General features: G+C 41.3%; 1 protein-coding gene across 4 annotated transcripts in view; it reads right to left on the bottom strand.

The window, feature by feature from the left end:
* Positions 1 to 986: 986 nt before the first annotated feature.
* The window catches only part of SYNE1 (spectrin repeat containing nuclear envelope protein 1), a 417,051-nt gene continuing 399,950 nt past the window's right edge, over positions 987 to 18,087 (bottom strand). For 3 of the 4 annotated variants that reach the window (XM_033094253.1, XM_033094240.1, XM_033094230.1), the window contains 7 exons: positions 17,833 to 18,044; positions 15,072 to 15,272; positions 13,615 to 13,743; positions 12,063 to 12,275; positions 10,946 to 11,038; positions 9,495 to 9,553; positions 987 to 1,960 (listed from right to left, as the gene is read on the bottom strand). In XM_033094253.1, coding sequence (XP_032950144.1) covers positions 1,720 to 1,960; positions 9,495 to 9,553; positions 10,946 to 11,038; positions 12,063 to 12,275; positions 13,615 to 13,743; positions 15,072 to 15,272; positions 17,833 to 18,044 — 1,148 coding nt within the window. In that variant the 3' untranslated portion in view covers positions 987 to 1,719. The remainder of the gene's footprint in view (positions 1,961 to 9,494; positions 9,554 to 10,945; positions 11,039 to 12,062; positions 12,276 to 13,614; positions 13,744 to 15,071; positions 15,273 to 17,832; positions 18,045 to 18,087) is intronic. The other variant, XM_033094248.1, reaches the window with a different exon arrangement.

The raw sequence follows: 18,087 nt of genomic DNA on the forward strand, positions 1-18,087 counted from the left end.
AAAACTACCTCAGGCATCTGTTGAAGATGCAAGTGCCCAGGCCGTACCCCCAGAGACTGAATGAGAATGTCCACAGTGAGTCCAGGAATCGCAAAACCTCAGGACTCAAGAGAAGGTGCTCAGGCTATAAGCATCACGGAAACTAAAGAATGCAGTTTCAGTTAATTGTGAGTACCTCAGTGTGCTTTAAATTCTCGATTTACAGCAGGACTTGTGAATTAAATACCAGGAATCAGGGCTAGTACAGGCGATAAGAGAGGTTGATAGGATATAAAGGCAGATATAAAAACTGTCTCTTCCTACAGTTCAGGAAACAGCAGCTACATTGTTCCAGCAATTACTGTCAGTCAGGAATATGTGCCCAGCCCCAAAACTTTCTATTTTCAAGAGAAGCCTGAAACCTGGGTTTTATATAAATCCTCCCCCTCTAATGATTAAATAATGGATTAGATTGCCATGAGCACCAAACAGTTTCATAAGGGCCACTAGTTGGCAAGATTGGAGAGGCAGAATCAAATCTTACTGTAAGGGGACTTGAATGATAGATTAAAATTGTGTTTCTTCTGGTAGACAATGAAAAACAATAGACAGTTTTGGAACAAAGAAGGGAGCTGAACAAAAGAGGGCTTTAAGAAAATTCATATGGCTGCTGTGTACCTTTGGGAGGGGCCTCAGTCAGGAGATCAGAGGAGGTGCTTCCAATTGTGCAAAGGGAATAGAAAGAAAAGGAGAGTATGAAAGATGGTGGGAAACAAGGGTTGAGGAGATAGACCGGCTGTGGAAGGAGGAGAGAGAGAGGAATCATCCAGAGTTCTCTCGGTCTAACTAGGCACTAACTCTAATCACCCTTTTTCTTTAAAATGTACTTACGTTTCAGTTTCATTCATTCTGCAAAAAAGATAATTTAGGTTGCATTCTGATAAGTGCCTGCTTAAAAGGGAAATTTAGAGTAATTTCTTTAGGGGAGGAAAAGAAAAGCACAGACAAAATATTTTATAGTATCTCTAATAAATGCAAAGAAATCAATACAAACAAAAGTTGGCTTTAGCAAACTGTACATACATAAATATCTTCTTTTTACTATAACATTCAACTTTTTTTTTTTTTTGTCACATAAAGCCTTCTATGATCTTATTACATCCAGGCATCCAGTTTTTCTTTATACTTTAAAAAAAAAAGTGCCTTTCAAATTTACAGCTTGTGCTTCTAAAGCAAAGATTAGACTATCATGCCCAAAAGGAAAACAAGGTAAAAAGGAAGCTGCCAATAAGCTCTTAAAAATTGTATGTTACAAGGTTCTAAAATCTCTTCAGTACTGTTGATTGGTAGATTGCTTGATACTAACATGGCGCTCAGGTAGCGCCTTTATTGAATGGATGGAGCAGCACCGTGGGAAAGCTGCCCAGATGTGCATAGAATGGGCCATAGGCCCAGGAGTCACGTGTCCAGGGAACGTTGCAGGTCCTTAGTCTCTTTAGTACTGAGGCTCAGCGTTTCCTCAACATTTCCTCCAAACCTCTGTCTTCTATTTGCTCTCCTCCTGTCATTGTTTATCATCTGCCTCTGAAGCCATATTTGCATACATGGGACATGGAGGACAGCTAAAGCTGCCACACTGAGGGCAGTTGCCAAGACTCGGGTCCTCTTTTTGCTAGTTTGGGATTGCTTTTGGCCAAATCCTTAGGCTCCCCTTGCTGCTGCAGATAACATCTGCTTCGCTCAGAGGGGAGGAGGGCCATTTGTGTATCTGAGCATGGGGTGGAATGACCGGGCAAAATTGTTGGAGAGGGCACAGCTGTAGTCTTCCTCTGACATGGGTACAAGGCAGGCGAGCCCGATGAGGAGCAGCAGGAGAAGCTGAAGTGGAAGAGCCGCTCGGAGCACTCGGAAGAGGAAAGCCCGGCCGGACCGAGCTGGCCGAGCCTCAGAAAGGGAGGAATCGGAGCCACCTTTTATGGACCTGAGAGAAGAATTGACAGAACTCAAATATCTCAAATGTTAGACGGGTGCTCCTTTTAGCTCTCTCACCTTCCTGGAAGCTAAAGGACCATGCCAAACACAACCCAAGCTGGCCTTTAGCTGCCAGACTTCCACAGCTTGCCCAGGTCATCTCCCACCACCCAGTGAAGAGTTGTTTGGAAACCGTACTGATGAAAAATTAACATTCAGCCAGTCAATTAAAGGTAAGTAATTGGGTTCAAATTCTACCCCTTAATTTGGTAAAATATTTTCCATCAAAAAAGATAACTGCTCTATACATTTTCTACCACATAAATTAAATAGATCCGGGATAATTAAGATGTGGATGTTTGATACAGTTCATCTTTGGCTTAAGACTAGCAGGAGCATGGTTAGGCAAAGTTAGCTGCTGTCAGAATCATATGAAGTATCCCATCTAGTCATCCCAGATGTGCCAAAATCCATGCAGCAAGGATAAGACAGCTGCAGTCCTTTTGCACAGACCCATAAAGCTTAGTTAACCTTTGAGTATACCCTGGTTTCATCTTGCACTGCGTCAGCATGTGGCCCTGACATTCGTGGGTTCCAAGGCTGTATGAACAAAAAAGGCAGTGGGGTCAGTGTACAGAACACTGGTGTTGAATGACACAGAATCTGGGCTGATCCTGTCTTTCATTAGCTCTGTGACATTGGGAAACAGATACTCCTTTTCTGAGGAGGACATATTGTCACCTTGTAGGTTCCTTCTACTCAAAGTTCCAAGTGTTCCTATCTATGTTTATCTTCCTAGCTACTAAACCGTGCATAAGAGATTAAGCATGGATTTCAGATTTCATAAGAAAGGCTGCCTATGAAATATTGAATATGGAAGTAGGTTCTGGGTGGGGTGTCCACCGTTTTTTTCTTTGTGAGCATCCTTTAATGTTTTGTTTGGTTACCAGTGGAAAAGATGAAGAAAGAAATGTTATTTACAAGAGGCATTTTGCACACACACACACACACACACACACACACACACAATATTGCGGTAGCAAAAAGAATAGGTGTACTGATGAGACACGTTCCCCCACCCTAGCACAAATTCCCTAAAGGTAGTAATGTCACTAGGGTTAAGGGCATTGGAGAAACAGGAAGGTATGAAAACTGTATTGGTCACTCTGTACGTTTTTCTCATAAGAAAACATTAAGTTTCCAGCTGGACCGCTCAAACTCTTTTATTAAAACCATAAAAGAAATATGGAAGATAAACAGACTGGTCCTCTGGAAGCCCCAAGCATCCATGTATCACACTGTCTTTCTAGTACAGGTCTTACAGTGTAATGAAAAAAACAAAACAAAACACTGGCCGAAGTTGGGACTGTTTCTTTCCTGAAGACACAACTACCGTGATTCCCCGAAAATAAGACCTAGCCGGACCATCAGCTCTAATGTGACTTTTGGAGCAAAAATTAATATAAGACCCAGTCTTTTTTACTACAGTACATTATAGTAACATAAGACCGGGTCTTTAGTATAGTGTAATGTAATGTAATGTAATGTAGTGTAATACTAATATAATATAATATAGTATACTATAATATAATATATACTGGGTCTTATATTAATTTTTGGCTCCGATAGACACATTAGAGCTGACGGTCCGTCTAGGTCTTATTTTCGGGAGGAAACACGGTAATGACTGTATAACATTAAAAAGTCACTTCACCTATAAGTGTCAACCCTTTCCTTCAACCCCTTAAAGTTAGACTAGATGGTCTTCCAATTTGGAAATTCCATGTTTTATACATTTTACATCTAGTAATTCGTCAGTGTAAATAGTCTACCAACTGAGAGGCCACAAGACTTCAATCACCATGTAGTGGTGAAAGTGATTAACTGCCCTCATGCTAAGACCAGGGAGTTACTCTGTAATGAGCTGACTAGGAAGAGTTGTCTATTTCGTGACATAGAGTAGAGCATAAAAGAAGTACATCACATACTTATTAGTGGAAGGGTAAAATGGGGACTTCTTGAGATACCTAATTATAAAATATTCGTGTGGAGAGGAGGCCTTAGAGAGTATATAACCCATCTCCTAGATGAATCGCTTAGTTAACATTTGTTCTTCTAATTACTAGGCAACACACTTTGCATTTATCTTGGGTTCTCGCATGTAACCCCCACAATGGTCCTCAGTGTGTTTATTACCTTCATTCTATAGATGATGCAAAGGAGGCTGAGAGGTGAAGTAACTGGTCCACGATTATACATAAGCTTGCAAGTGGCAACATTAAGATTTTAACCCTGAGATTTTAACTTTCAGAACAGAGACTCTATAGAGAAGGTAAATGACTTGCCCCAAGTCCCACAATTAAAGGAAGAGATCTAGTGGACAGTCGGGGTTCCAAAGTGCCTGCCTACCACACACTCCAGAACATTTTTTGTTTGGTGACATGAATGAAGGTCACCCAGGGCATATTATGTCACAGATATCTCACATGTGGAAGCAAAGTAGACAATACTTGTATCCTAAAATATTTGGAAGTGAGTGGTTTCCTCATGTGGAAAATAAATGTCTTTAATCAGAAGGCTTCACGATATTGCACAGATCCTCCATGCAGGACATGGACAAGTGGGCATTTTGTTTTGAGACAGCTGCACAGTCTCGGGCAAGTACTTTAGTGTCTCTGGTCTGGCCTCCAGTTTCTCATTTGCAAAGAGGAGGGGGGCATTGATATCCGAAAATTGTTTGGGTCCTGATGGGTTATGAACTCAATGGTTTGCCGTAAAGTGACTTCAAAATGATGGGCCAGTTGCCCATGAACTCTGGGTTGAATTTTCTTCACAGTATCTTTCTCTTTCCCTTACCCTATTCCCTGGCAAACAACACTCACCACCTGTCACTGGATGAGTTATAAACAGGAGCACAAAGAGAGCTCCATGTATCTTCACTGTTCGATATTTAAATAAAATGAGAGAGATTTCTGACTTCTCTTTAGGAAACACTTAAGGACATTAGTGATGGGTAGATTTATGCATAACATTGATAATACAATCTGACTGACAGCGCTGAATAGCCCTCGTTTGTCAATGATTAGCTTCTTTGAACAATTAAGCCAAAGATCAAGATCAAAACACAGGGTGCCCTTTGACTTCTGAGAACAACTAGCAATGTCATCATCATGGGAATATGGGTTCCTGTGTTATAATAGAGTCTGTTGAAGGACATGGCACATTGAACAGCATCAGAGCATTCCTTATTAAAAGTTAATTAGCACGTGCCTTCTCATGTTGAAGAATGCCTACCCAAGGGGAAGTAATGGGCTGGGACAGGGACGAAGAGAACACAGAGTGCTTAGTGAGCTGCCATGCAGTTCACTGCCCTTGGAAATGACCAATTTGTCTACTGGGAAAAATGTGACCCCCTGGGTGCAATAACCTGGGTTTCAACATGCCCGAAGTTTTGGAGCTTCTAGTATCAACAGGTTAATGATACCGGGGTAAAAAAAGATACTTTTAATGTGTGTCTATTGACCTAAAATCACCTCAGTTTCAAGAGTCCTGGGAAATTTGACAAGGGAAAGGTCAAAGATAATGTATTGACTAGTCACTCATCACACTCCAATGGACTTATTACATAAACAGATGCCATGGAAATTGTATTTATAAAGGAAAAATTAAATGTGTAACCTTATTCAAAGAATTTAATCAGTGGAGATATTTCAGATAATTCTGCCCAGCAAAAATGTGCTTATTCTCATAAGCAAACATTTTTTATCTTTCTCACTTCCTTCACTCATTCAAATTTCTGGGTAAATAATTGCCCAGGAGTTGTTTCACCTCTTTCCTAAAATACATATAGTTGTGGGAGAAGGAAGATGGCAGGGAGAGAGCAGAATAACAACACACCACACAAAAAGCCTGACCAAAAAAGTATGACCAAGAGATATGAGAAGCCGAGTTGCGTGCACAGAGTGCGACTTATCTGAAAAATTTAACACAATGAAGGAGAATAAAATGGCTTAATTCTGTGCATACATCATTGAGGCACAAGTGAAAAGAAACTTGCAATTCATTTTGTTACTTGTTAACTAACACTTGTCAGTATAGAAACAGGGATTTATTGTGCGGGAATATCTAGGTTGTCTGATCTTGTTGCCTGGTCTTGTGTGAACAGTTTTTGTTCCCTGGATATGTGGTTCTGAAGACAAATTTCCAGAATCCGTTTGGGTTTCAGTCTTCTCTTATTCCAAAATGAACATTCTGGCTGGTCCTCAGCTATCTCAGGCAGCCTGTGGTAGCCTACGCCCTGGGATTGTTGTTTAAAGTATTCCACCCACTAACAGCCTTCACTAGAGTAGGGTGGTTAACAAGCTGGGATCCACCCAGAGTCAGGTAGACCTGGGTTCAAATCTTAAATCTTCATGCCTCAAATCCCCAAGATCCTTGTCTGTAAAACTGGGGACTGAGCCATGTTATGGGCATGTAGTGAGGGTGAAATGAGGTAACAGATATACAATGCTTGGCATGGTGATTAGAACACATGAAGTGCTGCATAAATGTCAGCAACTTATTATTATCTGTATTATTAAAGCAAGGGTGTGCTGACTCCTACTCTTCAGAGTTGGCTGGATTTAGTCTTTTCTCCCAGGGAACCATTCCTGATTTACTAGCAGTGCTTAAGAGATGTGATGCATTTCCCAAAGTGCCTGACTTCTTCTTGGGAAACACTGGGAATACGTACTTCAAATATTATACAAGCAACAAACTGGGGCCTTACCCTATAGCTGTCCTCAGCCCTATAGGACTGGCCTAACGTAGAAGCAAGATTGCTTTAGGCTGATGCTGTTTGAATGCTTTGAATAAATCAATCCTCAGAGTGGAGTCTGGAAGCAAAGGCTTGAAAAAAAAAATTCCACAAGAAACTGACTAGTGTTTACAGTGAAGCGTGCTCTACATGCAATAAAACCTACTGCACTTCCTTTTAAAGAGTCACTGGAGATCAGGCCAGAAAACTTTAAGTCGAAAGCAGAAGTACCAGGTGGACTTGATAAACATTGCTTCAAAAAGCGTGTTTCTTAAATATACTTAATCTAAAAAATTATGAATAGTGATTGTGGGTGGTTGCACAGACTCTTTTCAAATGTTTGTAATTTTAAGGACTCTTGGGGAGCTTCTTGTAATTGATTTAGGGCAAGTCTAGATTCTAACACATTCGAGTCTTTTAATGACAAGAACCAGATTGTATTAATTGTGCAGGGCCAGGGCCTATCCATATGTAGACTTAGAATCTTATGTAAGGAGACACAGAACCGTGACCATAATATCAACCTGAAATATATAGCAAGCAAGCAACTGATATTATTAATATCTGACTTTAAACAACAAAAGGAATCCCTCCCTCCAAATTAATACCCAGTTTCTCCCAACTCAGCTTCTTTCCTCTCTCAGGAAGAATGTGTGCCTAATATTTTCCTATTGCAGATTGCCGGGGTCAACATTCAAAACCGTTTGTGCTTCGGCAATAACCTTTCAAATTTGCTGGACCAGTGCAAGATCAAACACAAGGTAGTCTCAAGTCTCAGTACGAGGGAACACCGTGACAGCCTGGATTGTGAGTGAAGCGAATTCTTTCCCAGCACGCTGCATTTCATTGTCAGGGTTGGGTGCACCCCAAACAGAGGTGCCAAGGAGTTAAGGAGTCCAGGAATGTTCAACCACAACCTCTCTGCCAAGGTGTTTGATGAAGTTTGCCATTCAGGCAAAGATCGTTTGTATCCAAGCCCTGTAAGTAGCAAAGTAAACATTGTGCTGTGTGCTCAGAAAGATGTTAACAGACAGCGCTGGACAGAGCAGAGCTGAAAGGCGCCTGGGGACATCACAGTGAGAATGCAGCTGTCGCAGCTGCAAAGCCATAGGAGGACACGTGTTGAAACGCTCGCTACCTTAAAAAACAGTATCTTTGACATTTTCAGAAAACCTGTGCGGTTGCCTGGAAGAACTGGGTAACAGACCGGTGCAATATTTGGAAACCCAAAAAGTGGCTGCAATTGGTGGTGCATAACAGCGTGAGACCTCTCCCCTTTCTTATTACCATCACTTATGTCAACCAAAGAATTGATCTCTGGTATCTGAAAAGGAATGCTACGGGAATATTCCTCATGTCTGCTCGTGGAACATCGACAATTTATGGGAAGAAAGCAGACCATATAAAACAATGATCTGTCTATAGTACGATTGCTTTTTCTGTTTTCTTGTAGGGGCGGAAAAAACATCAGAGCACCTGTAGACGTCCATCGTTATCTTCAAAAATCCCTATGAGTTTTTCTCCACTCGTATTTCATTATTGATATTTTGTCATGGACCAACCCTCCCCACCCCCCAAAAAATTGTCTTCAAACCAAACCAAAGGGAAAGAAAAAAAATCAAACAAAACAAAACATAGTAAAGGGAAGCTAAAAACCAGAAAGCACATCAAACGATGTTCTGCGTTACTTCAGCTGAGTGGGAATGACCAAAGGAAATAGGCAATGCCTTCAGCACACAGCTGGAAAACTACACCTATTACTCAGGGGTTGTTTACGGTGGCTCCTACACTCCCTCACCCCCACCCTCCTCCCAGGAATAGGATTCCAGCTCAGTGGTGATAAATTTCCAGCAGGGCAAACTACTTTTAACAGTGAACTGCTTGGGACTGGAATGAAAAATCAGCTCCGAGTGCAGTGTTTTCATTTTTAGACAGTTGTCTGGGGAAACAGGAACTGATTAGTGAAGGGGCAGGGTTGCACAGACATCACACCAACAACAAAGAAGGCAAAACACCGCTAACTGCAGAAACGAGGGGCTGCTGGAAGCCAGGCGTGAAGCACAGCATGGCAGTGGTGAGTGGGCCCCCGGCGGTGGCCGGGCAGGAGCACGGGCTGCTCTTGCTTCTAGAGTGAAAGAGCTTGCCAAGTGTCAGGAAGGTGAGTGACTGAGTGTGCTGGCTGAAGAGAAATGGTGGGGGAAGCAGAAGAGAGAAGGTGCTGAGAAATTTTAAATAATACCAAATTAGGACTTGCCATTTTGAGAATCCCAAACCCACAATCTGGATAAAACATGAAAATAAAATAAAAAGCTGGGGATATTAGTATATTTTATTCAGATTTGTGGGATCTGGGAACGGTAAAATCACTCACTGATTGATTACCTGCCTTATTGTAAAATCTAGAAGGAAAGAGGATGATAAAAGTCTGCCATGACCCAAATAGCGGCTGTGCCCTCAGTTGTATCGAATCCTGTGGGCACACAGAAGTCCATGTGATCAAAAGGACCAGATGGCCTATGTACTGTTAAACAAAAGTTTGGTGGGGTCCAAATATGTCACGCTCTGAGATTTACTTGTGCTTTCCATTTAGTAAAGTCTCTTCCAATTTATTAGGAAAGGGTGCATACTGAAACGAGTAACTTCTCAACTACCCTGAGGCAGACCCGAGATGGGCCTACCGAAATCATGGACAATTTTCATCATCCTCTTGGAGTTCTAGAACAGTGTGGAAACCAGGAGAATAAGGTACCTGCTGTGTGGACTGTTGACAGAGGGTCCAGGCTGTGAGACACTACGTTTGCCTCGTGGCTGTTTGCAATGAACAGGGGTAAAGAAAGAAGGATGTTCAGTCCAGGCAAATAAGGACAAGCTACTGATGAAAATTAAACTACAAGTGCAGCAAAGGAAAAATAAATCAAACGAAAGGATCAGTACCCATGAATTAAGGAAACTGGCTTTTCTTTTGTGGGAGAAATGACATAAATTTGTATCTATGTTATTAGTCATTGAGGAAACATAAATTATGGTTCAGAGTCCACACACCAGTGGGTAGATTTCCCCCCACTTTTCATGGTAGAAACACAAGGGACTCTACGGTAGCCAAGAATCTCTCATTTACTCACAATAAAAATAAAGCTCAATATACCATGCCACACCATATCTTTTTTCCATCTTCTGGAGCACTGAAACGGTATTATAATTCTTAATAGATATAAAATAACAACGGTAATATGAAATTATTCACTGTAGGGTGATGAAGACCCAACCAGTTAAATACTCAAGTTAAATAAAGGCTAAAATTTGAATCGAAAAGCCAGTATTCCTTCACATTCTTAAACTAGGATCTATAGGAAACTAGTGAATGCAGTAAAAAACAATCCTAAAAAGGTATCATAACATTTATCAGCATAGAACTTAAGTGTTTATCACAAAAAATACAAATAAAATCAAAAAAATACAAAAAAATACAAATAAATTCTAAAAACTAAGGAAAACAGAACGATAATAAAAATGAATATAATCATAAAGCTGGACCAAAAAAATAACAAAACAAAACAAAAAAAAAACAAGCTTCTAATTACACAGAGAAATCAAGGTATAGAGGGTAGCAGGGGCCAAATTTGTCTTCTGTGTGCCGGTGAGGCAGCCCCCACAGGCCCGTGGATGAGTTGCCTTAAGCTGTTGCCATTTTGGGGGCAGCGCAGTCACTGAAAACCTTCAGGACCACTCAGGAGCTTCTTTGCTTGAGAACCTCCACTTATCAATTCAATGGCCTCATGAGACACTCACAGTTTTATCCACCTCTGACTGAGGCACCCTTTTAAGTGGAGCCTGTTTTTTCAGGTGGATGATGGCGGTGGTGGTTTGAAGGGAGGAGCCACCGAAAGGACAAGGGAACACCATTCTAGAGATGGCCCTTGGAGCAAGAAAAATAATGTGTCTCCCTGAATACCAACCACATACATGTTGATTCTTTCAAAAAACAGAACTGCTCTTTTCTGTTCCTGAGTGCAGTGGGAAGGGCACTTGGCGGGGCTGAGGAAACAGCGCTTGACTGTCCCTGTGTGACCACCTCTTCTGTTTGGGGACTCCTGCTTTGTCAGGGTGTGGGGGAAGAGCTGTGGATGCTGGTAGGTACAAACAGTCACTCCTCAGTGTTCCCGCCCATGGGCCAATGGAAAATGACCAGTGGAAAGTTACCGTTCTCTGTCTGTTTGGGGTGCTTCTTCCTGACGTAGGACTCACAGATTCTGACGTGTCCAGTTCATCAGCAGAGGACCAGGAGGACAAATCCTACATGGGGAACAGATTCTTTTGACAACTCCATGCCCAGAGCCATGAGGCCCTGTAATACACCTGTCATCTCCATCTACTCCCCAGAAAAATCAAACCCTTCCTTGGGCAAAATAGAATCAGACAACTAGAAGCAAAATGGAACCTATTCTTCTAGTGTACTGAGCTTTCCCGGATATAAGTTTGTCCCTTTTGGAAAATACAACTCTAGGTTTGTTATTGCTGTGTCACTTGTAGTTTTATTATTTTTAGGGACATGGATGCGGTTGAATTGAAGTGGAGGAAGTAAAGGAATTTACCTTAGAGTGGCAGGTTGCTCAAGCCAGAGAGAAATCAAATCATTTAAGTTAAAAACAAAAGACAGTGGTCACTCAGGAGCCTGCATTTCAGCACCAGAGAAACTATACTGTTTCTGGCACCGCTATTACTTGGAGTAGGTAGTTCTTTTGCATTCTTATAGGAGGACAGTGTGTTTGTGTGTTCATAACAGGATGTCACAATTGAATGAAGGTTGATCAATCATCTCTGTACTTGCAAATGCATTTCTCAAAAGCAACATTACTACCATGAAGCAGTAGATTTTAGAAAAAAATTAAAAAATCGAGCAGAAAACATTTTCTATGAATTAATTGCTGTTTATGTCAGGAGAAGTCAACCTCCTAGGGTTTGAATACAAAACTCATATGCAATGATTGGTTGTGATGTACCATAGCTATGTTACTGAAAATATGTAAATTCTTAAATAAACAGGGTAAAATCAAATGCCACAACCGTGGTAGTAATAAGGGGAGCAGTACAAATTACAGGAGGTCTTTGGGTGTAAAAGGATCAAAAACAGTGTGCTATTATAAAAGTTTATGAGTCGCTTTGTTATTTTGAGACAGGACTTGTAAGAGCAGTGACTGAGAGTGGACATTCTATTCTGGCAAGAACTATATTCAAAGACTTTCTAAAACAGATACAGATGACGCTTCTCTGGAATCCTGTAAGAAATGCTACACAATGATGTCTGTGTAGAGCTTACCTGCTGACTGCTTGACATGTCCAATAACCTTTCCAGCTCCTTGATGTGACGACTGACCTCCTTCAAGAGAAGTTTGAGCCTATTTCCAATCACATGGACTTTTTCTTTGGCTTCTAAACAGTCTGTGCCTTCAGCATTCACCAACAGTTGGCAAGACATGTCTTGCAGTGAGGCCACTTTGAGTTGGGATTCCAGTAGCTCATGCCTTATTTGCTGTGTACATAACAAGAAATATTTTTCTAAGAACTTTTGGTAATTGGAGAGAGTTCCATGATGCAGAATGACGTACCTTTAACTTAGTGGGCAATTACACCTAAGCAGGATGCTGTGCTCACACAAGGAAGGAAGCAGCAGTCCATGGCATTCGGGAATCAGGGATCTGTGTTCTAATCCTGCCTCTACCAAAAAAACATTCTAGAAGACCCAGGAAAGTTTCTGGTCTCAGTTTTCTCATTTGGTAAAATGATGATACTACTTCCTACCTGGTCCACAGTATTATTGAAAGGTGCAAAATAGTGAATATATGTGAATGTACTTAAAATATAAAGTATTATGTAAACGAGACATAAGACATTCTTTTAAACAGAAAAGTAAAACATATCAGAAATACAGCAAACCTCAAGTATTTCTAGCTATATTCTGATATCTGTTCAAAATTTTTAAAAAGATACATGGGTGATTTGCTATGCACAACTTAAAGTCTCAGGTCAAAAGTTTAGTGAAAATGCAGTAGCATAGCTATTTCCTGTCAGTTTCTAAGCTCTTTATGGTACTGAATTAAAAGCTACCAATTCTGTTGGTTAGGTTGTGAGTGTTAAATGTTAAGAAATAACATTTTAAAAATATGGAAAGCTACCAAATGCAAGTCATTTTCTACTAATGGAACTCAAATATGCTTCTTTATCCTCTATAAAATCACTTAAGTACACTGTACGTTATGTTGTCCAAAGTTCCTTGTATAAGAATTCATACAGAAATGCTGCAAGTTTCCTTTTGAATTTAGTGCTAGGAAAAGTCTCTTGCGCCTTGAGAATGGGTTTTCTTTTCGCAGATAAAAATGATTTAACTCTCATCACATTTCCCTTTTTGTCTTCACTTTCAGAAAACTTGGTGCTAAGGTTACTGTTGAACTTGGTACACTTAATTCCTCTTAAGAAGCCTTAGAGCCGTCTTTCTCTTTTAATATCCTCTTATTATAAACCACCCGATAAACTTTTGGGACATAGATGTAACAAATACAGTTTAAATGAAAGATAAGTATAATTCACCAAAGACCTATTTTAATAACACAAGCTAATTAAGATGAAGAACACCTACGATTTCTACAGTGGAGCAATGACTTTAGAACCAGATTCTAAAGCTAGTAGATGTCATCTTCTATGCATACGTTAGCTTCACAAAACATTGGAAACGATACGGAGCAAAGAAAGAGCAAGTTAGAGACTATCACTCAAAAGGTAAGAAAAACTATTACCACCTCCATTCATTTTCTATAAAAGAAACGGATCACTGCCAAAAATAACCAGAGGCTGCCAGAGTTCACACATCTTACCACAAGCTGTTTGTGATGGTCCTGGAGGATGTCTGCATCGAGGGTAGAATCGATAGGAACAATTTCATTTTTCCTTCTGTCAATGTTCTCTAGCATGAGAAGCAAACCATGACTCATTTCGTGAAAATCCTAGGCCAAAAAAAATAGAGCATGAAATCATCTTGAATAATATACCTTTCTTCCCCTCACAGCGTAAATTCCTGTTCTTTACAACTGCCACCATTGGAAAAGATAAGATGGTTTTAAGATCATATATACAACTCCTTTCTGAGGACGGCACAAGCACTGTTGTATTTATCACATTCTTACCAAAAGCATCAAGTTTATATTACTTGAGGGAAAATTTAGACATAAGGCAAATTGATTCAAAATACTTAATTTCTAGGGCTATTATATAGTTTGGAAGGAAGAAACTCTGCTCCCCACTTCACCTTGTCCTCAAATCTTCCCATCTTTTAAGGCCTAAATCCAACTGCCCATCTCCTTCACTCATCCATTTGTTAATTCACTTCTTCCATGTATAGTTCCTGAAGATCTCCTGTGTGGAAGGCACTGTACCAGGAGTAGATATGGGGGGTGAAACAACAGCTTGGGTACCTGGTTTCAACGAGCTATCACTCTTGGGCACATATAAACCTGGAACGCAGGCTTCACATCCTGCAAGGGCTTCCCTTCATCCTTAGAATACAATCCAAACACCTGGCCAGAACTAACAAGCCCTGCACGATCTGGTTCCTGACCACCTTCCCACACTTTCTTATCACTCCCTGCCTCTGTCACTACGTTCTGATCACACTGGCCTCTTTTTTTGCACTTAAAGACACTAATTCCTTTCCTGCAGCTGGGACTTTTCATTCGCTCTCTCTCCTTCATGGAAACAGCCTTCTAGTGCCAGCTCAAAAACCTCTAGAAGCTCCCTGACCAGCCTCCCAAAGTAACTTTTCTCAGTTACTTTTCTCATCCTCTGCAAGGCCTTGGCTAACCATTGAATTGCATTCATATTTTCTGTCTTCACCAAGAGTAGAGGCTGTGCTGTATCCTGAGTGCTTGGTGCAGTGTCTGCCACACAGTGCCCACTTGGCAAATGTGCTGTGAATGAATGAGGAAATATTTGTGACGCTCATTTTGAGGTTCAAGAAGTGTCTTCTGTGCTCAGTAAATGTCTGTTGAATGAATGAGTGACATAAACGAATGAGTCAAAGAAGGAATGGTAGGACTGAGATAAATTTGTGGGAATAGTCTCTTGGTAGCTAGGTAGATGGGGTCTAGCTGATTCGAGCTATTGTTCACATGTACAAGTTCTCCAGTAAAATGAAAAGTTTGGGCACAAACTCATCTCACTCTTTGACTTTGGGGAGTAACCGCATTGGTCTAGTGACCTTGATAGATCAAGTCACAGACCCAGCTACCCTGGAAATGCTTGGCTCTGGAGCACGGCCTGCCCAAAGCCCACGGACCTGACACTGCATCAGGGCATCCTGGAGCAGGCCCCGCCAGTCCTCCAGCAGTGAGCACACTCGGTCCCAGCGCGCGTTCATCTGGGACAAGCGGTCCTGCAGGTGCTGGCTGTCCTCACTGCCGGCCTGGGTGAACTCAGAGCTGCACAGATTGATGGAGAGGATGATGGCTTTGCGATGGTCCACAGCTTTCTGGAGCTCCTGAAAAGAGAAAGGAGAATAACAACCACACAAGGAAAATAACAATGAAAACATTAAAAAAAAAAAGTCTAAGACATTTGGAAATTCACCCAAATAAAAAGATTCACCCAAATAAAAAGATCCATTAACTACAACTGGCCTTAACAGGGTAGTTTGATAAGATACAGTGGGTTCACATCACTGAGAACCACACTGGAGTCAAACGAAATGGATGAGATATACCCTTGACAACATGAATAGATCTTAACAAAATATGGCATAGAGCCAAAGAGTCAGCCACAGAATGATATGTGCAACATAATAGCATTTACAAAATTTAAAATACATGTGCACACACACAAATCTACCTTTTTTCATGAATACATATGAACAAAGAATACTCATTACACATTTCAGAATGGTTGCCATGGGTTTGAGGAATGAGAATTAAAAACCAGTGTGTGTGTGTGTGGGGGGGGGGGAAGAATAAATAAATGAAATTAAGAGGAATTTTTCAGGAAGTAACTATAACCCTGTGCAACAAACTAAGGAGTATGATCAACTCAACCCCAAGCATTGGGAGTTCAACAAAACAAAACCTGGCTCCAGTAATCCTGAGCAGCTGGAAATGTGCTATTTGTTCTAGTGTAAGAATCCCGCTTCACTAGACCAATGATACCCGAAGTTTTCTGCAGAAGAATGAAATGGGAAGCTTGATAAGAAAGCAGATCCTGGGCCCTGCCTCCCACTGTTCTGACTCCACAGGCACAGGTAGTGGCCGCAGGCTGAGAACACTACCTGCGTCCCAGGCCACCTTCTTGTGACGGTAAAGTGTATGGATTGGGGGTTTTATCAGCTAGCCAATTTAGTTTGAGTACACACACACAACAAACAAAAAAACAAAAGACAAACAAAAAAAACCCAAAAAATCAAACGAAAACAGGCAACTAATTTTTTACTTTGTATATTTCCCCCAAATCTAAAACTGAATTCCAAGAACTCGAGCACATGATTCCGTATCAATAATTGAATAGCTGGGTACTGTTTAAACATCCCCAGATTAAGTTAGGGTGAGTGATCCTGCGAATCACAGCCACCCAGGCTACATATTTCCTTATAATTTCTCACTATTCTTGTGAGGTTTCCAACGTGTCTTAGGTTTTCCCTTTTCAGTAGATTCTTAACATGCTGTAATGTGGATCCAACCACAGAGACAGAATAAGATCAAAAGACATTATGGAAGGATACTTGGTTATTCCACTGATTTATCCTCAGAAAACAGACAGGGTTATCAGGAAGGGGGGTAGAGGATGGTGGCTTTTTCTCATTACACAGCCTGAGTGTCAAGGTCTCACTTCTCCACCCTAATCGCTTGCTTAGGTCTCAGGCTCTGGCCAGCATCTGCTTCATCCTATTCCCCTTCCCCAATAAAATCTTTAAAAAAAAACACAAACAAACAAACAAAGAAATGTGGTTTTAATGCAACACTGCCTTACATTACTTTCCCAGAGAGGAACTAAAGTAATTTAAGTACTCTAGAGAAAAATGCATTTTATAATCCAGATAATGTGAATTGCCTCTCCCATCTGATGCTTCATGCTGAAATTGATGGGGCTGGTGCAAAGGCTCCTCTAAAGAAGACGCTTGAGTGTCTGTGGAGAAGGCTTATTTCTCTATTTGAAAATTTAAAGCACAACCACCGCCAAAGCAAGCTGCAGAAACATCACCCCCAAATAAATAGCATACGCTGAAACCAGAGAAACACAGAAACAATGTGCTTAATCCTTGAGCCTGGAAAGCCTGGGTAGCTCCGTTCTGAGGAAGAGTACATCTTGATGTTCCCCAAACAAAAAGACAGAACCAGAGGAGCGAGTAAAAAGACACGGAGCTCTCAATCCATAGCAGGCTTACAAAAGTCTCTGCATATTAATGTATTTCAATGGCTGGGCTAAGGAGGATTTCTAAGATACCGAGAGAGAGCATTCAAGGAAGTTATCTTGTGTACTAAAGCCATACAGGTAAATGTCAGGTGTTTTAGCACAATTATTCCAGTTTTGTTTTGTGTTATTCATTACACTGAAAATTGCTTCTGCTATTACTAAAGACTATCTCAGAAGTTCTGCTGACTCTAGAATGTCAAATGATTTCAATTAGGTCTCCACAAACTCGCACAGATTGTCTTGGAGAGGATTCCTCTCCAGCTCGAGATACAGACTTGTAGGAACCTGGTAATAACTCTATTTCCCTGAAAAGAGGTTAAATAGGTCCCAGGGCTACCTGGATGGTTCATGAAATTTTAATTGGTCACTTTTGAAGTCCCAGTTCATTAAATCACACATGATTATTTACATGGGGGCTAGTTCTCCAACGTGGTCCATCTTTCTGCCCTTCTAAACCTTCCCTATAAACACTCTGATTGGGGATGGCTGAGGGAAAGGAGAGCACTCGTGTCCCATTCTGTTGCAAAGTTCTCCGCTGCTGTGTCACAGCAGAACTGCTAGAGCTGGTGGCCTTATCGGACCAGGCCTTCCTCATGGCACCTTTCTGTCCAGCTGCTTTGGGAAAGGGCGAGGACAGCTACCTTGAGCTTTTTTATTTGGAGCTCGATGGGCTGGATGTTGGTGCTGAGCTCCAGGCGCTGGAGCTGCTCCAGCTCCTCCTCCGTCTCCCCCAGCCAGGTGCAGATGTTGTTCAGGTCGGAGTTGAACTGCTGCCACTTCTGGAGGTTCTGTTTCATTCTCAGCTCCTTGCTCAGGGCCTGAGCCTGTATGAGCTCCCATCGGTCAATCACACCTGGCAAGACATGGCAGGTACAGCATAGCAACACATTTTCTCT

This window comes from Rhinolophus ferrumequinum, chromosome 3, assembly GCF_004115265.2.
Source record: "Rhinolophus ferrumequinum isolate MPI-CBG mRhiFer1 chromosome 3, mRhiFer1_v1.p, whole genome shotgun sequence".
NCBI lineage: Eukaryota > Metazoa > Chordata > Mammalia > Chiroptera > Rhinolophidae > Rhinolophus > Rhinolophus ferrumequinum.